The following is a 25,366-nucleotide window of genomic DNA, read 5'->3' on the forward strand; positions in this document are numbered from 1 at the left end:
TGTGTGCTGTGCCAGATGGCCTTAGTCATTCCCATGGATCAGGCTTGGCCTGGGGAGAGGCACCAGGATCGCCTCTGGCAGCAGCACCAGCTGACTCTCTAACAAGGCTCATCCTGCTGTTGCCAGTGAGAGGAAAGTCATGTTAAAGCATGGGCACGAGGGAGGGAGGGAGTGAGGGAAGGGGATGCCCTAATGCAAGAGCCCTATAGGCTCTGCAACTGTTCTGCCTGTGTGCCACAGATTTCTTCCTAAATGGGGGTGTTAAACCTTAAAGCAATTTTCCTTCTCAGTGTTTCCCCAGGGCCCATGCACATAGTCACCAGGAGAGCTCTGTCTCACCATATGGCTGTGCAGATAGGACCAACTAAAGGACACAGGGTGTGTCAGATCCCATTGCCCTGGTGGGACATGGGCCTGCGAAGCAGCAGGATGCTGACACGGACAGGTTGCTCCACTGAGCACCCACAGCTCACCCAGGAGAGGCAGTGCCCTCAGCATTTCAGTTCAGATGATCGAGTAGGGTGGCTTTTGACAGGGGAGAAGACCTCGAAGCTATCTGTATGGTGAGATCCATCCCCTGCAGGAAGCACTGGTGCCACTCCATGGAAATCAATGGGTTTGGCCTGGACAAAGAAGATACACATGAGAAGCAGGGTTGATGATCTGAGCAGTTTGACTGAGTTAATGTTAACTTATTCATCATAGTAATGGTACTCATGTTAGCCTCATTTAGCATGTCATTGAGGATGCATGGAAGTTCCTTTCCAATCAGCATTAATTTCAACAATTTTTTTTTTACAGAAATGTAACCTAGCTGATTTACTCAAAGCCATAGGTAAAAAAATCACATTCCACTGCCCTCCTCTCTCCTCTCCCTCCAGTAGAGACACCTTTTCAAACTACACAGGAGTGTAATTTCAAACACAACCTTGTTAAGTCCTGCCCCATTGCAGCTTTGACAACAGAGAATATTTTGCATCTGGAAGATTCTCAGGTGAAAAGTTGCAGGCAGAAACACAAGAAAAGCATGGGCTTTTCAGAGCTGTTTACGCACAGAAAGACAGGTGATTTTGCATAACAGGAGTTGGTACCACAGCAGTGATGCACCGATATTGGGAAAAACATAGTGGCTCAGCCAGTGGTTTGAGTCATTTTTGGGATGTGACTCCAGATCATTCCTCCAACACAAAACCAGCCAGGGTAAGATTGCTCTCCTGGGGCTGGACATGAATTCCTGCTCTCCACAGCTTGCTTTTAGATCTTGTTTAGAGCAATGTAGAGGACCCAAAGTGGGGTCTTGTCTGCTTCACATTGCAGCAGGATCAAGCAAGCTTAACCCATTCTTGCCAGCTGTTTGTCCAACCTCTCCCTTGTGAAAGCAGTTTACTCTGCGAAGAAGCAAAAACCACCCAAGGGAGCAGCACCAGGCTTTTCAGAGTGTCTAAAGAAAATAATAAGCTAAGACAGTAAGTTGTACTGGCTTAGTTAAGACCAGTTTTCTATTTATCCAATTAAAGTTAATTTCCCAGAAGTATGGCACCTGCTCGAACCAACAAGTGTTAGAGGAACACACTGTGTGTGTAATATTCATACATTTCCTGCAGTGTGCCTGCTAATGAGTCTCTGAGTGGTCTTTTTACTACTTTTTTTGCTTTTTAAGAAAGGAGGTACTTCTCTTTTTGGAATAAGCACTAAGACCATCATCACATGCCTTGTGCAGGAAAACGATGATGTGTTAGACTTCTTTGTATGAATAGAAACAGGTAAATAGTCATCTGTCCCCTGCCTTTGTAATTTAAACAGTGTAAGTCAGTAGGGAAAGGCTATAATTGGAGTCAGAGTAAGTGAGGTGAAAATTGCTAGGTGGCAGTACCATCTGCATCTTGTTTTAATTAGCCAAGTTTATTATCAGAATATAAAACTTTCTGCTATTCAAGTCCTTGGCTTATTTCAACCATCAGTCCAAAGCGATTGCCACATGTCTAGGTAAGCACAATTACTGATCAGCAAAGGAGAATTATCCTCCCCACTGATCTAGCTAACAGTTACCGTGTCTGGGAGTAGGGACAAAAATATGACTAACCAAGATCATTGTCACATCTGCTTAGTGTTTCATGACAAACTCTATTAAGGCTAACAGCACCACTGTTAATTCAATTAGATCAGTGTTTTCCTTTGCTGGCCATGATGCATTTGGAAGGCCAGCAACTGTAGGCAGAATGTGGCTGGCAGTCCGCTGCAAGGAATAATAGCATCATAAATAATATATTAAGACGAAGACAAATCTAGCAGGCTGCAGTCAGAGCACATCAGCCATAGAGCTGAACCCTGCAATATCACAAGGGGGGAGGAAAAGAGCAGCTCTGACAGGAAATTATAACAACTATAAATGACAAGGACCCAAACTCGCTAGGTCAGCTCTTTAAGCAGAGTGCTGGGGGAGCACAGGGCAGCGGGCCTGCAGCAGTGCAGGCACTGCCTGCCCCCATGTGCACCCTCCTTAGGATGAAGGAGAAGACCCCATATACTGGGCGTGAGGGAGAGCAATGGGCATGGACAGGGCTCAGCAGGTTCCTGGCCTGGTCTCTATGTGGGGCATGTGTGGTTTGGGCCACAAGTCCGCTGCTGCTGCTGCCTTCTGGATTTTGGCGATTGGATGGCAACACATTGGCACACGGGCACAGATACATGGTGGCGAAAACCAAGTGAGACTCGTGCTCACAGAAACCCTGTTTCAGCATCTTCTGTGGTCAAAGGGGAAAAAATGAAGCACAACATGCTAGAGTAAAGGCATTGGCAACAGCTTCCTAAAACAACTTCTAATTTGTTTTTAATGCTGACTTGCTGTGTAGAGAAAGACACCCTACATTATTTGTGTGTATGGGGAGAACTAAGATTTTATTTCTCTGACTTAGAAAGGATGACATAATCTTATCAGTTCTCAACAAACTGAAGTATTCAGTCTGCTGATAAAGGTATTGCCTCTGTTGGTGCAGCAAACTGCAGATTGAGCTTTTTTTAATGCTGCTTAAATTGCCTGTGAAGCAGCCTTTTATGAGATATGGTGGTTCAAACAATTTTGCAAAGAGCAGGAGACAAAGAGTTCGTTTTACACTAAACTGGTTTCCTAGGAAACACTGCAAAATGTAACATGATATCTCTTTGTGGAAGTTCAAGGACTTGTGTGTGTGCATGTGTTTCTCCTGACCCTCTTTTTTTTTATTATTTTTTTGGTGCGGTGTTTGGTTTCGCTGGCCAATTTTACCTTTTGATGGTATCGACAAGAACAGCACAGGTCTGTACTACAGCAACCCGCAATCTGAAGGGCATTTTTCTCTTTGATAAACAAATGTCTTCTCTAAACAGAAAAGAAAAATCTTGATCCAAACCAAGACTCTTCACCCGCAGCCCTATTGTTTAAGAAAAGGGAAAAGCAATGACTGGGAGTCCTTGAAGAAAAATTTCAGGCTTCACACAGTCTTCACACCTGGCCCAGCATGTTTTCTCGTCAGTGTGGAGCCTGCAATGCTAATCAGAGACCTAGACAGGTGTGTTGCAGAAAGGCCAGGGTATTAAAGCTCAGGAAGCTGCCCTTCTGAGAGGAGCACTTTGTCCTTGCCTGTGTGCAAGCAATGTGTCCCCAGAATGGTGCAGTTTCTAGCTGGGAAAAGCCAACTCTCTATCTAAGCAAGAGAGAGCCACGTCTGAAATTACCTGCCCACATGCCTTTTCCACGTGGCTTCTTTTAATCTCACCACTAGCACAATCTTAGAGTTGACAACAGTGGCGCAATATAAAACCCTTTCCTCAGTCCTGACACAACCTTATTCTCCGAGCCAGGTGCACTGGCATCCCCTACCCTGCCAGCTGCACCCAACATGTCCTAGATGATGTTTTTTTTTTCAGTTTTGTCCAGCCCCAGAATCACTGGAAAGTGGCAGGGCAGCCAGAAGCCATTCTCATGTTACCAGGATGGAGTCTGAGGAGTGCAGGCCGCACGCCCACACGCACTGCACCGCTGCCCTGCCCTCATTGCCAGGCCTTCCCTTCTCATTCATCCTGGGAGTAGAGTCAAACTGGAGCACACACAGTGACTGTCCAGGGCTGGTCCTGGGAAAGGTCCCCGTAACGTTTCTGTGCTGTAGTTGTTGGCAGCCAGGGTTAAAATTCACAGAAGGACATCCTCAGGTGTCAGCTCAGCTCCTAATGGGCCAGCAGAGCCCCAGAAGCTGGTAGGCCAAGGGCTGGCATTTGCCACGGGTGCAGAAATGTGAACTTTGGGGAACTAAATTCATCAGGGTGGCTGGGAGTAAAGGACAGAGCACCCTGGAAGAGCTGGCACTCCTGCCAGCAGTGTAACTGAGCACTGATCCAGGGGAATGCTTAGCTTGGTTTCATTCAGTGAGCTCCTGGGCTTAAAACTGGACCCAAACAACTGCTTTTCTAGACAAAGTCCTTCCTGAAGAAAGTATGCTTACCACACGAAAACCATGCTAAGTTGCTTTGAAACCATCTCAGAGCAGATGGCCCCAGATCCTCCATAAAAACAGCCCTCATTGAAGGACTGGAACCTCGAGAACCTACCTGGGAGAGCTGCATGGGGTTACAGCAGTGCCATGCCAATGAAGGTGAGCTGACAGCTCAGGGCTTGTTTCTGTCACCTTTGCTCACAGGTCTGTAGCCCTACGTGGTCACCCTCTGTGGCACTCACTCTGTCCTCACCAGCCTGTTGGAAGCACCAAGGATAGAGGAATGGGATCTGGTTCTGCAGCCTGCGACAGGATACAGCCTGTGTACTGGCTCTGCTGTACTAACAGGGCTGAAATGCATTTAGATGAAATTTCATCTCTAAGATTGACAGGTAATCAAGCCCATGGAGCTGCACTATTGTTATATAAACACTGTCTTAGTAGAAGTGCATCTCACTTCTCCGCTGTCCTAAAACTGCCTACACTGGGTGCCCTGTTACTGAAGATTTGAATAATTCACAGCAGCTCCCCTTTATTGTTAGGCTGTACATTTAAATAACCCCTAACTGCATGCATTTAGTGATTAAAAACCCTATACAGCCAACCACATCTCCAATGTGAGTTATTCGTACTACAACATTAGTCAATGCAGTGAAACCTGACTTTCAGGCAGGGGCTCTCCAAGGTGGAGGCAAGCCATGAGTTAGCCTGCAATGCCGGGGCTCTGGCTCTGTCTCCCAATGTAATAGCTCACTACATAGTTTACTGAGACTGTCCAGAAGCCATCTCACCCATAATCAAAATGATAGAGGATTTTCTCAATAGTCAGAATGTGAAATGCATTAGGCTGACTGGCAGAAGACTGAATAGTCTCCAGAGTGTTTGCTTTTAAATGAACATGCCATTTTGCATAACAAATACAACTCTAGGATCTTTGTTCGTCATAATTTTTCAATAAAAGTAAGAAAAACAAGTCTACCCAGAGATCAGACTACTAGCTACAATGCTGGACTTCACTCATAGAGTTGGCCTAAAAGAAATAAAATAAGTCTTTCAATTCTGTGACTACATTGTATTGAAATTAAAGCAGGAGGTATAAGAGAAAGGATAAGACCTAAGTGCTCTTTCGCCATTCCTTTAACAACAGAGGTGAAAGGATATTGGCACCGCTCACCCTGTCAGTATTCTTCGTGCAATGTCTTCACCCTTCATGTACCACAGTACTGCAGTTGTGACTGACAGGACTTGGCACATCTGTGGGACCTTTACCTGTGTCCCCCACTGGGACAGGAAAGCCACCACCCCTGGGGCCAGCACTGCAGAAGGTGGGTACTTATCAGTGCCACAGGGCAGGGATGGCTCTGGGTGGTACGACTAGCCCTCGTGCTTGTGGTCTTCAGTGGTGGTGGCAATGACACAGGAGAATGGGATGGATGACCCATTTTATGGGCAGGTAAAGTGACGGCTGAAGCCACCTTGCCCCCATCTACCTGCAGGTCAGCAGTAGAGACAAGGGGCAGCCACAGGAGTCTTGTTCCCAGGTCACTGTCATCTGCCAGAAGATACTTCCTCTTCCCAATTGCCTTGTTAAGTGGACAGCTTTCAGGAAAGGTGCAGCCCCAGATCTGGCAACCTTAGGTGGCTGAAACACAGGGGGCATGGAGTGGGGGGAAAGTTATTAAAAGAAAAAGAATGGTCTTGTGTGAAGGACTTCCATATAGGGCAGGCTCACAGGTATGGCCATTTCAGGCAAAAGGAACAAAAGATGTTATTTTCTACAGGGCAGAAGAAGAATGAAAGGGGAAGACATGGACTGAGAGCAGGTTAGGGTCAGCATGATACCGTGGGGGGACAGGTCTTGCACACCCCATCAGTGTGGTGCATTCACACCATGGGTCCCAAGCTGGGCACCAGCCAAGACACCAGCAACAGGGAAAAAAAGGAAAAAAAAAAAAAAAAAGAAGAAAAAAAAAAGTGCAAACAAAAGGCTATACTCAGCTTGAGATTTTACTACAAAGTAAATGCATATATTCAGTTCTTGGTACAGCAAATAGTTCTCAGCAGTGGTCCTTTATGAAGTTCATTGCTCAGGAGCTGATGATCGCAAGTCCTTTCTCCCTTCTCTCCCTGACCCTTCAAAAACTAGGTTTTCTAGCAGTGGGGAATCTGGTGCAAGCAGACCTTTAACCCCTTTTTAGCTCCACATGGCTTTGCCAGGAAAGCCAGGGTTGCTCAAGGTGGCGGGGACAAGGTTGGGGCTCCCTCCCCAGCTTCATCAGTGCCCCAGCATTTCAGAGATGGTCAGTGGTGCCACCACTCCCTGCAATGTGAAGGTCACTGGCAGCAAGCACTAGTCAGAAAGGAAGCTGTGCTGCTGGGGACCAGGGAGCAGGCTTTTCCACGAGGAGGGTAGGAGTAGATGGGGCTAAAAAACTGCTATCTTCCCACAAAAGAAACAACCTTATCAGGCTGGAATTTAAGTCATTTAAGAGAGACGGGGTGGTTTGCTCATGCTGCTAATTAGAGGTTGCCTCACATAAAGAGGGAAAAAAAAAAAAAAAAAAGCATAACATTTACAGCAATAAAAATGATGAGTGATTTGTTCCCAAATTGTGTGAAAGAGAAAAACCCACAGAGACAGAGAAGTTTTTTCCCCTTTTCCTGAGGGGTTTGAGGACTGCAGGCAGCCAGCTGCCTCCTGCCTGGGGGGGCTGGAACTGGCCAGGAGCAATTAGGTACTAGATTATAATTGGGCTTCGGTGAGCTATCTCTCTAATCAGACATCAGCTGCACTGCTGCTGTCAAAGTGGGCCTTCCCACAGCCTTTCTACCTGTTTTTCTGCGGAAGGATTTATATGGGTTTGTTCTCAGTTCTGGTGGCCCTTGGGACCTAAGGGCTGCCGCTTCTGCCAGGGCTTGGAGAGGGAAGGGAAGGTCCTGTGGGTGCCCCACGTCAGCCACCGGCGGGATGCAGGTGTGGCAGCCTCCTATAGTCTGCCCGCCTGGCTGCCTCACCACCGGGGCCAAAGAGGCAGCTGCCAAGGAGGCCAGAAGGTCTCCAGTCCCAGTCACATCCGTCTTCCTCCTTCCTCTCGTCTCAGGATGTTTTTGGTCCCTGCTGGATCCTGACCGAGCCAGAGAGGAAGCCAGACCCGCCAGGCAGAGGCATGGGCTTGCACAGGTTCCTGAGACATGTTTTGGCATCATAACTCTTCAGTACACTTTTATGCATGTTACAGAACCCAGATGTATTCACGACACAGCTGAGACTGGCAGGCACCTGCACAAACCATCCCATCCAGCCCCCAGCACCAGCACTGCCAGCTGCAGCAGGCTGCCCAACACTGTGTCCAGATGGGTTTCGAGTATCTCCATGGCTGGAGATGCCACAGTGTCCGTGGGTGACCTGTTCCTGCATTAGATCTCCTCCACTGCAAGATAAACAAACAAACAATTAAATAATCTTATGTTTAAAAAGAACGTCATGTATTCCACTGTGTGCTCAGTGCTTCCTGTCCTGTCATTGCATACCACTGAGGAGAGCCTAGCTCATTCCCATCAGGTATCTGTATCTTTATATGCGTTTTTAATACTCTATGTTTAATAGAAAAATGAAATAGGTCTTCTGTAACTGAAGTGAGTACTGAGCACATTAAGGAAGGGAGGCAAATTACCAGGCTAAGGAAAAACGGAATGCAAAGCTACACGGTAAAACACATAGTTAGCCTGTCTGTCTGCATATGAGAGCATCAAGATTTGTTGTCAGATGCTAACAAATTTCCTTGGATTGTATATTTACATATCTCCTGAACTGTGTGTTTCAGTCAGAATCAAAAGGATTTTCACTGGGCTATCACCATCCTAATCCATCACCACATTTCAAAAGCTTGTGCTATTGTAAAGCACCCCTGAAACTTCAAGACAAGGCATGCTTGAGATTTTCAGGTGCAACAGGGAGAAACTGCCTCTCTGCAGCTGCCCAAACCACTTTTCATCGTTCCACCAAACCAAGGTCCTTGTGTTCTTGGTGGACAATGCCTGGACATGCTGCAAAAAAAACAACAAGCAGCTTCTTGCAGTGTGGAAAATGTTTGAGAGCCTAAAGCACAAGCACACATTCACCCACATCCTGTCATGTCCATTAAAGCAGGTAATTCTGCTGCAATTAAGAACAGTGCATTTCCCAAGAAGGTCTAAGAAGGCACACTTAATCCATCTGTTTAGAATAGTTTATCAGAATAACATCTCAGATGCCACTATGTGGTAAGCACTGGCAAATAACACTGTTTTAATGCTAAGTACTTTGTGTACCATTCTTACTTGAAGACCTTTGTGCATTAAGATATTTTCCTTCTGAATAGTTCCATTTAATTTCTGCATTTTCAATTACTTTGATGCACAATAGAAAAACACTCACAAGCCAGGTGCATTTTTTTTATTATTATTATTATTATCCTGCGCTTAAGCCAAAAGAGCTTCCAAATTGTACTGAAGACATATGAATTTTTTGGAACTTTCCTGAATCTGCTTCCATGTCAGGGCAATAGCCACATTGCAACATGATGTCCTGCTGTTGGACTTACAGCTGCAGTAGGACATCTCTATAGGATAAGGCAGCTCCCAGTAAATGAGCCCTGTCACTCTGGGTAGCCTTCCTCCCTCTGATTTCCTTTGTGCCTTATTAAAGCATAAACTCCTGTCAGTAAGTTGAAAAATGTTTTGCAAGACTTCAATTAAAAACTCAAAACTTGCCCATATGTACTTCAGATGACGGAAGGAAACAATGCTGTCTTTAAAAGAAACTGAAACTCCAGGGCAGACTGAGGATGCAGTGGCTCTCATGTTCATGGCCATCCATCACCTGTTTTGCATTTGTGGGAGGAAGACTTCACAGACATCATCTTACTTATTAGTAACATATAGAATAAAATATCCACAGGCGAGCCTAATCACAGAGAGAGAGGCCCCACAGTGCTGCTTTACACAGAGGTAAAGCCCTTTCTGCTGGCAGGCTACCAAGAGGGAGGGCAAATGTCCATCATGTGTAGGAGGCTTTACAAGCACTATGAGTAATAAATGACAGTCAAGACAGGTATTTTCAGTTAAGTATGAAATAATGCTTCTGCCTAAAGCTACGAATTTCCTCAAAAACTTTACCCAAAGGAGATGGAAACAAAGATTTCTGCATCTACATCCCATTTTGTTTCAGGCTCCTTTTTTTCTGTTTTCAGTTATAGACAAAACAATTCATCTTGATAGGAATGCATTTTCCTCATGTTTATGGATATGCAAAATGGCTTTATTAGACCAAAATGTTATTATGCTTGTATCATTTATTGATATGTCTGAAGTTTTTTAAGAACCATGGATAAAAGGTGCTATACAGGTGCCAAATACACAAAAATTTATTAACTTTTTCTTCAAAATCTTCTTTCTTGGTCTTCATTTCATCTGCAAATACGAATTTCAGAGTAAGATACACAGAATGCCTTTCTGTAACTCTTTCCTTCTCACTACCATGGCTGTGCTGTGTGGGATGAGCAGACCCAGAGTGGAACATGTGCTGTCTTCTGCAAGGCTGCAGTGAGAGCACTCCCCAAGGCAATCTGAAGATACCTGGTACCTGAGAAACTGTGCAGGCCTCCCCATTCCCCCACATTAAATATATATGTATATAAAAGAAAAACACATGAACTGAATTAGTTGACTATTTGATCTTGCTTCTTTCGGTTCATCCCCCAAGGGATGCAGAAGGAAGGGATGGTGAGGGCAGTGTGGCTAAAAGTAGGCAGCAGCCATGTACAGCCCTGCCTCACTGCTGTGAGCAGCCGTGCCTGGGTAAAACAAATTATGCAGCTGCTGCTGGGCATTTAAAATGTATGTGAACAAGCTGTCAGTCCACAATCTAAAACTTATTCAGTTATTCAAACTAATTCAATTCCATCACCCAGCCCTGACACCCCCGGCGCCTCCCGCAGACCATTTTAATGGGGAGCGATGTGTAAGTGCAAACACCTGGGAGGCGGGCAGCAGGGGGATTTTTCTGATACAACAGTCATCGCTGTGGCTGTTAACAGCGCTGGCATTTATGTGATCCTAATTACACTGTGAACGTGAGACAAGCCAGGAAGGCTCACACCCCTCCTCCTGCCCCCTCTGGCGCAGTCTGTGGCTGTCCCCTGGCTGTCCCCATGCATCCTGCACTGACAGTGCATTGTGAGCCTTGGGTGTAGAGCCCTGGTAGAGTTTACATCGGCATCGTTCAAGCCTTCAGCCAGGTCGAGATGCTGATGGGTAGCTTGAAAGAAAATGATCATTTGCAAGAAAACATTAGCAGCAGTGAACTCTCCCCTCTGTGAGTCCATCTTCATTTAACCACAGCTCAGATTGCTGTGACTATGAGCAGATCTGGTAGAGCCACTCGCCATATCTACATTCATGTATCTTTGTACAAGCAGTAAGAGAATAAAAGGAGGTTTTGCCTTGAGACTGTTTCTGATTTATACTGAAGTCTCCATCTGCAGACATTGTCCTTCAGGATTTTGAAAAAACAGCAAAGCCCAGACAGGGATGTTTTGGTACCAAAACAATCCCTTGTTATCTGTACATGAAGGCAAACCACAAATGGGCTCACTGTTAGGTCCCAGAGCATGAATGGGGTTGGATCTAACAGGTTTTGTGCAGGACTGGGCCTTGGTCTGATGTTATTTGGTTCGTTTTTAATCGATACTCCAAAGTAGGTGAGAAATCTTTGATGGCAGTGCTCTAACGATTACCCAGCACCAGCTGAAAAGCAGGACAGACTGAGTCCTGAATTGAATGCCACATTTCAACCATCCGAGAGCATGCAGGACCCTACCGCTGGGGCAGGATAATACAGGCAGGATGCATGTATAGCTCATCCCTGCCAAGCCCACCAGTGGCAGGATGTTCCGGGGGCTGCCGGACAGCTTAATAGCTTGTGATTTACAGGGGCCAGGCTAGGACTGCTTGGCGCTCATGTCTGGCCTCAAGCCCTGTGGGGCCACGGCTCTGGTGAGTCGCTATTGCTTCTATCAAAACTGTTTCAGGTCAGAAATCCAAGAAGGTGAAAGGCAGAACAGAGATTAAGGGACATAGCTCAGGTTTTACATCCCGTTAATGGCCAAGCCGAGGGGAGAGCCTGCTTCCCAGCCTGGCACCCAGGCTCTGACCTTGCTCTCGCAGCAGCTGCTCTGAAACAGAAAACCAGCTTTTAATGAAGTTTATGTAATCAAGTGGATCTCTTAAATACAGCAGTAGTTTTTAGCAATTTCTAAAGCAATTCATCATTTGCTAGTCAAGGTTGCCATTAAGAAGGTTATTGTTGATTACTTTATTCTTATTTTTTTAAACTGAAACCATTGAATTTGCAGCTTCTTCACTCACGATTGCCTACAGCACCATCTCACTGAAAACAGCCTTAGACAGGGGGCTCCTCTGGAGGCAGGGAGCTGCAAATCCCATCCCCTCTGGGGCTGCAGCCCTCCTCTTGTCCCCAGAGTGCGATGGCTGCACCCCTCTGACACACCAAGCACCTGCAGGACAGACAAGCAATGCACATGTCAGGGGGACAAAGACCACTTAGGAGAAAAAAAAAAAAAAAAAAGTTTAAAAACAGTAGGATAGAGCACTCTTGACGTTATTTTGTGTCATGTATGAGTACAAACTGTGATCACAGCTGAAAGATTACTGTAGGTCCCTCAAGAGGAGATTTGCTGATGATAAATTACTTTATTTAGGAATTTTTTCTGTGTCTCAGATGAACCAATTATCAGAATAGACAAAAAGTGTTATTGTTTTCATACCAACAGTGTTTTCACTTATGATTAACTTCTAGCAGACATGCAAAAAATATAATAAACACAACTGTAGGAACCTGTACATTGGGTTTGTTCATTTTACCTCTCAGAAGAAAAACCTGTGTGCACCTAAAATATTTTCAGATTCATTTGCCAGAGGCACTGAAAAGAGCAAGACCCACTGCAAATGTTGATGTAATTACAATTTTCTGATATAAAAGGGCTTTGCTTATGTCTTCTTAAGTGATTGTGTTGCATGTAGTAAGAAGCAGAAGCATCATTAATTCTTTATATTATTACTACTTAACATGCATATTTCAGTAGGGCATGAAGGACATTATGATGCCGACATAGGCGCTTTGGCAATGCAAAGCTGGCAACCAGCTCATGACTCACAGCATAGGGATGTGGAGGAGCACCTGACAAGAGGCGACAGGGCTGGCTGCTTTCTTCTTTCCCATCCTTTGCATATTGGGAGCAAACACCCGTGGCCTGCATGTCCCAGGGACATGTCAGGGAGAGCACAGCTCTTTTCCCCCAGCCAGCCTGCATGGAAAGCCTCAAATTCAGATTTAGAGCTTGACAGAGTGCTGTGCACCAGTGCAAGGCAAACCAAGCAGGGTAGGATCAGCCCAGAAATAACAATCTCTCTTTTTCATTATGCACACAGGTGAGAAGTTAAATCTCAGATTTGGTTTTCAGGCCGCTTTGGGAAGGGAGGGAAAATGCAGGTTGTGGTTACAGATGTCACTGAATAGCTGGTAACAGCAGAGTTTCACTTAAAATAGCAGTAGGTCACGCTCACACGATGCTTTTCTAAGAGGGCAAGGTCTGGTGCTAGCTGTAAATGGGGAGAGCAGCATGTGGGAAGCAGCTCAATTGACAGGCAAGGACCCAAGAGGTCACGTAATAGGGTTCAATCTCTGTTTAACCATGCAAAGCCAAGCTGGGGAAGTGCCTGTTAAAGCTCCAGCTAGGTGAGGCACCGCTTTCTGCTTCGAGTGCTGCCCGGGCTGCACCCCTCCAAAAACCAGCCCTGCTTCTATCACACAACCCCCTCCATCACATAACACCAAGCACCAGGACCCCAGGAAGGGAGGGTGTGGGGGGTGAGGCACCTGCCACCCCCGGAGGGATTGCTGAAGGGGAGCAGTACCCCGGGGGCTCCAGCCTGGGAGGGCAGGATGTCTAAGCTGGCTTCAGGGGAAATTTCCAGCGCAGCCAGGCGTGAATACAGACAGCTTTTAGCCTAAAACAGCACGCACATGGGCAAACCAAGCAACAAGAGCAGTTCAAAGACATCTCGTTTACTTAGAAGCAAGAACCACATTCATTCAGAGAAGACATGACAGGGAAAACCTAGGGGACACAGAGCTTTGAAAGGGGACGTTTCAAGCAATATTTAACCTAGTCCTGAAATACTTCAGCCTCTATTCACATAAAAGTTGAACAGAAGGAAGAAAAAAATACTAATGCCTTTCAAAACTTTCATGAAATAGCCCTGCTCTTATTCTGTTTGTTACACTTCACAACTATCCTGAATTAGCTCTTTGTTAAACCAACTGAGCCCTGCCTGTTAGACCAGAATTATGGGTCACATAGGAATTATCCGACCCTTTCTTTTACAAAACAGACAACAGAAAAGTGACTATTTTGCCAAATGCTGTTTTGTTGATCGATCTTAGTTTTGTTTTCAACATTTTATTTATTTTGCATAAAAATATTAGTACAAAAGAAGAAAGGGAGAGGAGAGGAGAGGAGAGGAGAGGAGAGGAGAGGAGAGGAGAGGAGAGGAGAGGAGAGGAGAGGAGAGGAGAGGAGAGGAGAGGAGAGGAGAGGAGAGGAGAGGAGAGGAGAGGAGAGGAGAGGAGAGGAGAGGAGAGGAGAGGAGAGGAGAGGAGAGGAGAGGAGAGGAGAGGAGAGGAGAGGAGAGGAGAGGAGAGGAGAGGAGAGGAGAGGAGAGGAGAGGAGAGGAGAGGAGAGGAGAGGAGAGGAGAGGAGAGGAGAGGAGAGGAGAGGAGAGGAGAGGAGAGGAGAGGAGAGGAGAGGAGAGGAGAGGAGAGGAGAGGAGAGGAGAGGAGAATGCTAATTTTAAAATTGTAGAAATTCATTCTTCAGTCCTCTGCATTTCAGTATATGTTTCAGAGCCTGTGTGCATGTTTTATGCATGCACCTACACACTCCCAGTGTCAGCTTGAGTGCTCCTCCGTTTTGCCAGCTTGAGCTGCTTTGTTCACATTGCTCACTATGTTGTAACAGACCACAGCAAAGAGACCAGAGTGAGCAATGCTCTTCTGGGAACCACTCGCAGTGATGAGACTGCACCTGAGGGAAAGGACAGACTGAGTAGAAGGAGGCATTCTGCTCTATGTTGCACCTCTTCTTCAATGAATCTCTTCAGTGAATATCCTTGCTTTGCTCTGAAATCTCTTAAGCTGCTTCTGGTCCATTGCAACCCCAGGACAGAGGGTGCTGTGTGACACTTGCTCACAGCCCAGGACACCAGGTGGTTTTGGTCCTCTGTAGCCTAAAGGAGCAACTCTAGTAACTGGTAAAATCTTTCTGGAGCACAAGTTCCTTTATGAAGATTAAAGAACACGTTTACATGCCCCATTGACTCCCCATCTCTTTTCAAATCTCCTCTGAAAACATATATTTTCTCCTTCACCTGTATCTCTTAATTTCTCACTCCCTCAGATATTATTTATTGTTCTGCTTTACAGCTGCATTATTTAACTGTACAGAAATCTGTAATTGTATATCGCACAGATGATTATACATAAAATAAAATAGTATTATGGATGTTACCCTAGGGCATTATATTAAAGATGAGCACATGCAATACACCTCCAAATGTACTGCAAAGACAACTCTCTTGTGGTGTTCATGCTTGTGAGAAGCCAGGTCCTGGATCACACATGGACTTGGTGAGCATCTTGGGGGTGCAAGAAGGGACAGCTGGGCTCAGACTGCATGGCTAACTCTGGCCTTAGTGTGTCCTCTCTGCTAGTAAAAGGACCATCTTGTTTTCCACCAGTAAGATACTTTCAAGACTAAATTCTACATCCTTCCTGATACTGAATTAATTACAGCCAAACATCAACAGGGTGCAATACAGTTCAAGAGCAGCTGAATTACGCCGTCACCAGACAGCAGACAAAACATTAATAGGGAAAAAAAAAAAAAAAAAAGTATTTTTTTAATTAAAGAAAAAGGTGGAGTGGCTAATTATCCAGATGCTCTGCTTTCCTTAGGGTTATACTTCACAAATATTTGGTTCCCATAGTAATTTGCAAGCTATGTATGTGACACTTCTATAAATATTAATTACATACTATGAGCCATGTCTTTACACCTCAGCCTGCAGAAGCCAAGTTACAACACGCTCTCTGATACCCAGCAATGACCTCCAACAGGTTCATGTCAGAAAATTAAATGGTTTCTTCCTTCATGTTGCCTGATCACTTCATGGTTCTTCTAACAGACTGACCCTTACCCCTAAAGCAGGAATGTCCTGCCTATCCTACATTGCCTCTGAAGCATGAATGTCCTGGCCTATTGTACAGCTTGGGAGAAGCTGAAAGGATCAGCAGTGCTGGAGGGGCTGCAGGCAGAGCATCGGGTTTTCCTACTGCTGATGAAACCTGCTGAGCTTGCAGAGACACAGAGGATGGAGCAGGATCTAACCCATGCGTGCATTAGGTAATGCAGCTGGCGGCACTTGGCATACCTCTGCTGGCTGCAACAGCACTGTCAGCCTATACCCACCACAGCTCTTGGACCTATGTCTAAAAAGTATATATTTCATCTACCTTTGATAGTCCTTGTAACAAAATACTGCAAAGTGCATTGCTGGAACCGAATCTGCCTCAGCAGGACACCAGAGTGGAAAGCCTAAGATTTCCTTCTGTCTCTCTGATATCTACACTCACTCACAAACGTGGTAACGTACACCAGTAGATGCTTTTTGCATACCTATGCATTTCTCTGAAGGACAGGAATATTTTGCAATTCATTTCTATTACTACTATTCATTATGCTATTCAATTACATTAAGTGCCCTAATTACTTATTTACAAGGGGTTTGTAACTCTGCACTTTCTACCCGACATATGTACTGCACCCGGAGGTGACAAATATTTTGCATGCTGGCCTCTGGCTGGTGGCTGCACTCAAAGCCCCATCTTTCCCAGCAGGCAGCCTTGGAGGGCAGGCATGACTTTTGGCTGGTGGAAACCACAGGCTGTGTGTGCCAGGGGTGCTGGTGCTTTCCCACAGCAGACTTGCCATGGTCTGTATGTTGCTTCTGGTGTAGGCAGGGATGCCAGGCCCACACTACCACACCCCATGAGGCCGATTTTCAGCAGCAGAGGCAGGAGCAATGGCAGGAGGCTCAGGCTTTCTGTGGGGCCTACAAAGGACCATGGGCTGAGAGGAAGCTGGGCATGGGGGATCCACTGCTGGAGAGGCTAGCCTGGGGCACCACAGACCTCCCTGCCCTTGTATGCTGCCCCACAGACACAACGTGTTCCCCTCAAGGCCTTGTGGCCATCATGTCCTTCCTGCCTGTCCCAGAACATGCTGTGCACATGGACCCTCCACAAGTTGTTTTGCCTTTCAAGGCTCTCCTATCTCCAGCTGGGCTTTTCTTCCATGGCTGAAGAAGCACAGTTTGTACGGCTTGTCTCATGTCATCTTGTCTATTGTACTACTCCCATGGCCAATGGCCATCCTGGCTCTAATCAAGTCAGCTGCCCTGTTTTTGAGGTGCAGTGTCTAGAAATGGACCCCATAGCTCACAGACTTTCTTGCTGGGTAAAGCAGAAGGTGGTCACCTTGTGCTTTGTCTTTTCACAGTCCTGTGCACATACTGTGGGCAGGTGGGCTGCTTCTTGCCTTGTGTCTGCATATAGCTGCTTATTTCTGTTCAAAGTCATATGAAGCAAGATATTCCCCTGCCCTTGCTTGTGCAGCTGGTGTATTCCTCACGTGTTACACCTCACATTTATCCCTATTGAGTTGCACCCTGTTTTTTTCAGTCCATAACTCTAATTTGTCAATGCTATGTGGAATGCTAATCCAGGCTTCCAACCTTCTTGTACTAACACTGATAAGCACGATCGCTACCCTCATAGTCAGGTAATTAGTGACTTACTGAATAGTCCCGGTGTTTGGAGCTGCTGAACTGGTGGCTTGGCAGAGGCTGCTGTCTCTCCCTGTCCCCCAGTCCACTCAGGAGCAAGGCTGAGCACGTATTCCCGGTAGGCACACAGCACCCATCCCTGGAGGTCTTTAAAAGATGTTTAGATGTAGAGCTTAGTGATACGGTTTAGTGGAGGACTTGTTAGTGTTAGGTCAGAGGTTGGACTCTATGATCTTAAGGTCTCTTCCAGCCTAGAAATTCTGTGATTCTGTGAAATGGGAAGCGTGTGGATGGCCTGGTCCTGGTTCTTCTCTCCTTTCAGTGAGTGCCTGTGGCCAGGCAGTCTCTGCAGCAGCTGCTCCTGGATCCCCAGTGTCCCTGGTTGCCCTACAAGCCCTGAGGACAGCCCCAGGCCAGCTCCTTTCTGCTGCAGCTGGCCCAGACCTACAGCCTCCCTGATACCCATCTGCCTTCACCTCACGTGCTGACTTGTCAGGCTTCATGCCCACCAGCAGGTTGCACCCTACCTGGTGGTCCCCACACAGCCCTGTGACCATGGCCAGCACCCCACAGCCACCTCTCACACTGTGCATGCAAATACCCACAAGAAGTGCACTGACCAGCCCTGTTACCCCACCATGAACAATGCCTGCTTCCCAGCTCCCAACATGACCACTGGACCCTCCCATGGGCCTGTGCACATCCCTGGGGAGAGCCAAATAAAAAGCCAAGCATTCCTGTGAGGGTGTGCTGTAGGTTTCCTGCAGCCTGTCGGAGACGCAGGCATGACACAAGCTGAGATGTCTGCTAGGCTTGGCTGCTCTGGGGCTGCCAGCCAAGGAAACTCACAGTTTCTGACTTGATGAAAGGGCTCATAGGCAACTGATGCCATGATGGGGCATGGATGTGCACACAGACATAGCTGGAGTGGGCAGAGGAATCTTCTTTCTTGAGTCCTGCTAACATGCACGGTATCAACCAAAAGCCACACACAGAGCAGCTGGATGCTGGCTACTGTGTCCCAGTATGGACCTGGCAGTCCATTGGTGGAGGACACTTTGTTGTCCAATTACTCTCCAATTGCCCTTAAATCAAGTTGCATTGGTACAGAAACATTTAATCACAACATTCAAACCAGATGGGACAATAAATTTTTTGGAAGACATGTTCAAGAAATGAAGGGAAAATTTGCTTAGTATATAGCCAGTAAAATACGAAAGGTCCCTCTGTTTGTTCCCCTTTCCTGGCCTTCCTCTACTGCTGGCTTGATAGCTCCTGGCCATGGTAGAGCATGGGAGCTCCTGTGGTTAATATCTTCCAAAGGGGTTTAATTTTTCCTTTGATATGCCTGTGCTCCTTTCTTCCTCTCCCAAAGCATATCTCTCAGATTGTCCTGCCACTTGCTAACCAAAACAAATGTGGTTCAGCTTCTCAGAGGGCAAACCTTGCTTTGTGAGACCAAGCGCTTTCTCCTGGGCTTTGCCAGTTCATCAGCTATTCCTGGAGGCAAAGAAGGCCTCTCCCTCCACTTGCACCACAAATTTGAAACCAATCCATACACCGGCAAGTGCAGTCAGAGCACCATCATCTGCATGGGATGGATGCAGAAGGCACAATGCTGGCTTTCAGCCCTCCACAGCTGTGATCAGCGTGAGCGGTTCAGCTCACGGCAGCTCACTTGTTCTACACCAAGGCAGAAGCGTGAATGAATGGCTGTGCCTCCACAGCATCACTGGACAGGAGGCTCAGAGAGCCTAAACCCCCCTTTTTCCAAGCTGGAGCTGGGGGTGAAGCTCGGGGGGCAGAGCAGAAATGCCAAGGAAAGGAGCTGCAGGCAGCAGGGGGCCCATCCTCACGCACACAGCAAGAGTGCTGGCTGCAGCTCTCACATCTCTGTAAATATTGCTCTCCACAGAAAGTCAGCTTACTTCCACGAGCACAGGCTGCTTTCATGTTATTACCCAGCATGGGGTACGTGAGCTGAGCGTAGGGATCCTGTTGTGGCAGTTGTGTAAAGTTCCCTAAAACAATAACGTGTGGGAGGGGGAGAGAGAGTTTGGAAAATACAGGCACAAAGTGTGACACCTACACATAGCAGAAATATTAAGGCATTCTAGAAATGTTAATGCTAATTTTAACACAAATTTGCTGAAACTGCTATTATTTCATTATGTGGTTTTGTGCTGTGAAGAGGATTTGATTGGTGAGAGAATTACTTTGAGATGCATTTAAACCCTGTATAGAGCGAAGCCCTGGTAAATTAAGACCTATCCGAAGGGTAATATATTTAAATGAGAAGACACCTTCCCCACTACATGTCTATGCATGCCACAGTACATGTCACCAGCTAGCAAAATCCTTTAATATCCTGTACTTATTTTATTTGCTGAAAATAAATCCATGCAAATGAACATAATGGCATACACCTAAAAGTAACACATAACCAGCTTAGTTATAAAAATCAACAAAATTTTAATTCCTACATGATGCTGCAGAAAAAAATAATTTGAGAAACGTCTGATATACCAGATTACAATGTACTTAAAAGGTCTTTGCTTCAATATTCACTGGGGAGGTGTGGAAAACTCAGAGCAAACTGACAACGTTTGATTTATTTTCCAGGAATCTCTGGAGCTCTGTCAACTTATCACAATTAAGTCCAAATGCAAAAAGAGCTTAATATTGTGTGTGTGAGGAAAGAATTGGATGCTGTCTCAGACTGCCTTCTGACAGGAGGGAGAGGGAGAGGGAGAGAGACTACTTCATACAGCCGTTTGAGGCATTTCAGTTTTATTCCTCTGTTGTGACAGTGTAGCACAGAAAAAGCATCCTGGGGTGGTGGGTTGGCTTGTTTTATACCACCAGCAAAGTGAAAAAGAAATTACAAATATTTTTGCCTTCTTGTCGTCAACAGTGACAGCTTAAGGCAAATAGGAGCAACTCCTCCAAAAGCTCTGTGCACCGCTATTCCATCACGCCGGCAGGCTCACGTACGAACAGACTCAGAGCTCGCTCAGGCTGCACAACACACCCGTACGTTCTTGAATAATTTAGATAAAATATATAGACACACCGGGCTTCTCACTGTAATTATTCAATGCTGATGTTAGCCCTTCCAGAAATCTCAGAAATGCTGGCAAAGTAGACTGGGGGCTCGAGTGAAGTAGAAACCTAAATAAAGGAATTGGCCCAAAGAAGTTGCTCATACTTGCATTAAACAAATTGTCTGCATCCTTTGCGGGCAGAGAACATCCTGGATTGGTAAAATACAGCAGTCAATAGATATAGCTTGCCTGACTGCCACTCAGAGAGTGGATCACTGCAGACCTTTACAGTATAGCAGAGGTCATAAAGAAATAGAAAAGAAAAAGAAATACATCTCCGGAGTATTCTACATAAGCAAGCATTTTATTTTATTTTATTTTATTTTATTTTATTTTATTTTATTTTATTTTATTTTATTTTATTTTATTTTTACAGAGCAGGCAGGTAGCTCAGACTTTCCTGTTCCAATTTTGCATCAGCATAGCTGATGCACTGTGAGCACAGCAGGGAGGGGTGCTGGGTTTGTCGGTGTGCTGGGATTTATCCCAGGACAACCAGGGCAGCGAGGAAGCTCAGGCCACTGCTCCCACCTCTCTCAAGCCCACAGTACCCTGCTATTACAGGCTGTGCCGCTTGTACTGTGCCGCTGCTGTGGGAAGGATTGCTATTGATCGTCTCCATCCTCACACGCAGAAATCCATATTATTATTTTGTTGGGTATCTCCAGGGAGGGAAGTGGCACCAGGAGCAGATGGTAAGGGGGTAGCAGCTTTCTGAAAATCAAAGGTGGCAGTTTTGCATGACTGAAATGCTTAGAGAGATTTCTAGCCGGCACCTCTCCCACAAATGCAAATTATCCCCATCGCTGGGCTTGCGTCTCCACGGGCAGAGCGCATCCAGGGAGCGGGGGGAAGGGGCGGCAGCATCAGCCCTGCACGTATGGGGGCGAACAAAGCCAGCCAGCAACCTTGGGCTGTGCTCTGCATTGGCAGGATCTGAGGAAGGGCCTCCGTTAGCCCAAATTGCTCGGATTTCCTCCCTCATGGAAAAGATCTGGACAGTGATCGCTCACCCATGGGTGCCATCAGGTTGCTCATGATGCCCAGTGTGTGCTTGGCATTGATTCTGCCACAGGTGCAGCAGCACCAGCACCCAAATCGTGTCCTTCCTGCCCCAGGGCACTGGCGAACACAGACAGATGGACAGACAGATAGACCCCTCCTGTGCCCAGCTCCCCCAAAGGGATGCTCCAAAATGCCTCTCTGCCAATGCAGACCCTAATCCGCTGCCAGACCCTGCCCCCAAAGTGGTTGGAGGGCAGCACAGTGCTGTCTCCAATGATGTTTTCCTCAGGGATAGCACGTGTCTGCTTCCAAAAACCTGCTTTGGACAGCACGTCCCTTAGCACCAGGACTGTGTTCACCTTGCCTTTGCTGTATGCCTGTTCATGCACCCTTCAGCGCTGCAAAATGTGGAGCTGTGGTTGTACCACCAATGTCTCTCAAGACGATGTATTAGGCTAACTACCTGAATGTGTATTGCTTTAAGGAACAGCTAAACAGACACTTCTCACCCCAGCATGCATTCAGGGGAGATGTGGATCTTAACATCAATGCAGATTAAACTTGGAGCGCCATGGAGAACATCCCACAATTGGTGCAACTCAACTGGTTTCAATAGAAATTATCTGTGGCCCAGAAAGAAGTCTGGCTGAGACAAGAGTGGGCAGACAAAGAGAGAGGGGAACAAACACCAGAGACTAAACTGGGAAGAAAAGCTGAGAGAGTACAGATGTGTTTCAAGGGCGCCGAGTCCACCCCAGCAGCAGCTCTTGCCTTTTCCCACAATGAACTGTTATCTGGAAAAGAAAACAAAGCAGGCAGAAGTGCGCAGCTCCTCCTCGGTGCCAGCGCTGGTTATCAGCAGTGAGGCCCGACGTCCCACGGAGTGCTTGTACGTCGGCTGCCAGCTTTGCCCGGTACAGAGATAGGCACATTGTGCACTTATCTCACCCAGGACTACCAGTGTTTTGGGGGCTTTATAGTATCAGTTACGACTGTGAAAATAAAACAAAGGGCCTGGGACAAAAAAAAAAAAAAAAAAAATTAACTCCTTATGAGCCAGAGGACCACTTTGCATTTCTGTATGGGTTCCTAGTGCAGACAAAAAATTACACAATTGTGCACAGGGATCTGTTTATGTAACACAACCAAAGCCTGAGCTTGGTGTGTTATGAGGATCTCAAGGCACAGTGATTCCCAAAGGAGAAAAGCATCTGCTGTTGTTATTTAAACACACCATTACAGCTTTTATTCGCATATGAGACAATGGGTAAGAGAGCTGCTGAGTTCCCACAGTATGGAGAGAGATTTTCAGGTTTTCTTTTTTATTGTATTTGAACATAGCGCAGGGCTGGGGCAGCAAGATGGGGGCTGGAGTGACACAGAGGATGCAGATGAGATGGAGCGAGGGACAGTGCTCCTCCTGGGCAGGGGACATGGCCCACCTTGGGTAAGGCAGCGAGACAGAGGTGTTAAACACAACACGTGCTGGAAAAACTCAGGACTTCAGGAAGAGATCCTTTGCCTTCCTGCCCTGCTGGGAGACCAGAATGGGGGAATTCATGAAAGGTACCACAGGCAGACAGAGACACTCCATCACTATCATTTCCAAATGTAAAATGGAGTTTACACGGCTTCAGAGGCAGTGTTTGGATACAATTTAGCAATGGAGAAAAGGAAATGCTAAAATGCATTCTTCCAACAAGCAGACCCCAGGCTATTGACAGCTGCTGGAAAATTAGAACATCCACAAAGGCCTTTTCTTCAAAGAGTATTAATTTGAATTAAATACATCCTAATAAAAAGATATATATTAAAATACAGTGGAGAACATGACACATTGTGGACGTCTGCACATGTTGTGATCTCACCGGCCTGCTCAGTGTATGTACCAAATTCAAAGGAAATTTATGAAAACAGCCTCTTTGTAGAAATGTTCCTTCATCTCCATATTATTTCCTAGGGAAAAAAAAAAAAAGAAAAAAAAGAAAATAAAGAATGAAATTGAAAAAGTAAAGCTTGAAGAAACATGAGTTATTAAGGCAGTTGTCTTTATTGTTTAGAATTGCTTTTGATTAAAGTATTTTGACAGTACTACTTGCAGAACTGTTTTGATAATACCAGTTTGTGCTAGAGGAATGACAAATCCCTGATGATGTCTCCCTGAGTAGCATCTGGACACAGGAAAATGAAGGTATAACAAAAAGCGAGGAGAAAAAGTGATTTTCCTATTGATCTGAAGTTACTGATCTGGCACAAGGGGCTGCAGCTTTGCAGGTGCCTGAAGTCATACATGGCACGTGACATGGCAGCTCTACCTTTGTAAGAATCTGGATACTTAATCAATCCGGAAAGCGTTATCCACTAGCTATAGGAACCAAATGTAAAATTTCCATGGAGCATTCCATGTTAAGCATAAAAACCAGCTACAAAACAAAAAATGAAAATGCCTAGAAGAGGGAACTGAAAAGGAAGTGAAGTGGACGAAGGGTGCCAGTGCAATGGTGGCATGAGAGACACATTTTATCTTACCTCTTAATATAGCTTCCTGTTAGAGAAGGGTTTTTGGGCAACAGGGCAGGGCACACTCCCTGAAGATGCTGGTCCAACCCACAGCTCAGCAGCAGGCTGCAGTGGGGCCCAGAGCACACCAGGTCCCTGCAAGCCCTCCAGTCATCGCGCAGGGAGTGAACACTTTCAGCTCTCCCCAGGAAAACCTGATGCAGCAATCTCTTTGGCTACCATACCTGTGAGCTGCCTGTTCTGCTGGCCTAATGAAAGGTTTACAACCCTTTGACAGACCTACCCTGCTCTGAGGAAGGAAAACACTGCTCACAAAGGCTGGCTTGCTACAACCATCACCCGTGGTGCAGTCTGCAATGGACTCAGGCAAGTGGAGCCTAACCACTTCTCAACGGGGCAAGCATGCTATTTTACTCTTTTTTTTTTTTTCCCTCAGATTTCCCAAGGAAGGACATTTACACCAGGCGATGCTGCCTGCAGGGAAGGGAGCATCAGCGGCTGCCCAGCAGAGCCAGCGCCAGCATAGCTCCCGTGGGATTGCTTGCCGCCTGTTCGCAGTTTGATCCCACTTAGCACAAGCAAATATCAAAATATTTTGTTTCTAAACAGAAGACTGAAGACTATTATGCAAATCATTCTTATCCTAATGCACAGGCAAATGATTGAATTAGAGCAATAGGATTAAATACTAATTTGTCAATATGATAGTTCAATTTAGAATATATTTAAAAAAAAAAAAAAAAAAGGAAAAAAGCTGACAGTAGATTTTCTGTTCTACCAGTCAAATGTTCCAAGGGATGACGTCTTCTCTTTCTGGAGAAAATTCCCCTAGAGGAGAGTAATGGACTAATTAAGGCAATTACGGGTGAAGGCATCGGGGGCTTCCCTCCAAATCACTGTGCAAAAGCCGCACAGACACCGCCCCTGTGCCTGTGCTGCCTGTGGCGCAAGGTGGGATCTGTCCCCATGAGCATCCCTCCCCAGTGGGGCAGACAAGTTCCTGGACCCCCACCTAGTGAGTGGATGCCCACCTGTGGGCATAGAGCAGTGTAGGGGGCATTTATGGGCATGGCATTTCTGCCAGGCTAGCACTACCCTAGAGTATATCCTGTATTTCTGTCGATGATCCTCTGCTTGCTGTTCCAGCCCAGCAGAAGAGACAACAATGCTTTAGGGTGGTGTCACACCATGAAACCCGTGCTTCTCCCCAGCTCTGAGGTGCAGCTGCTCGCCACGTGGTCCTTCCCCTTTCTTTTGTCTCTAGCTGCAGAGCAAGCCCAGCCTGCTGCCTCACCTCCAGCAAAG

General features: G+C 46.3%; 1 protein-coding gene across 1 annotated transcript in view; it reads right to left on the minus strand.

The window, feature by feature from the left end:
* Positions 1 to 11,845: 11,845 nt before the first annotated feature.
* The window catches only part of COMMD10 (COMM domain containing 10), a 151,232-nt gene continuing 137,711 nt past the window's right edge, over positions 11,846 to 25,366 (minus strand). Inside the window, exon 7 of the mRNA XM_068667777.1 lies at positions 11,846 to 12,025. Coding sequence (XP_068523878.1) covers positions 11,883 to 12,025 — 143 coding nt within the window. The 3' untranslated portion in view covers positions 11,846 to 11,882. The remainder of the gene's footprint in view (positions 12,026 to 25,366) is intronic.

Source organism: Anas acuta, chromosome Z (genome assembly GCF_963932015.1).
Source record: "Anas acuta chromosome Z, bAnaAcu1.1, whole genome shotgun sequence".
Lineage (NCBI taxonomy): Eukaryota > Metazoa > Chordata > Aves > Anseriformes > Anatidae > Anas > Anas acuta.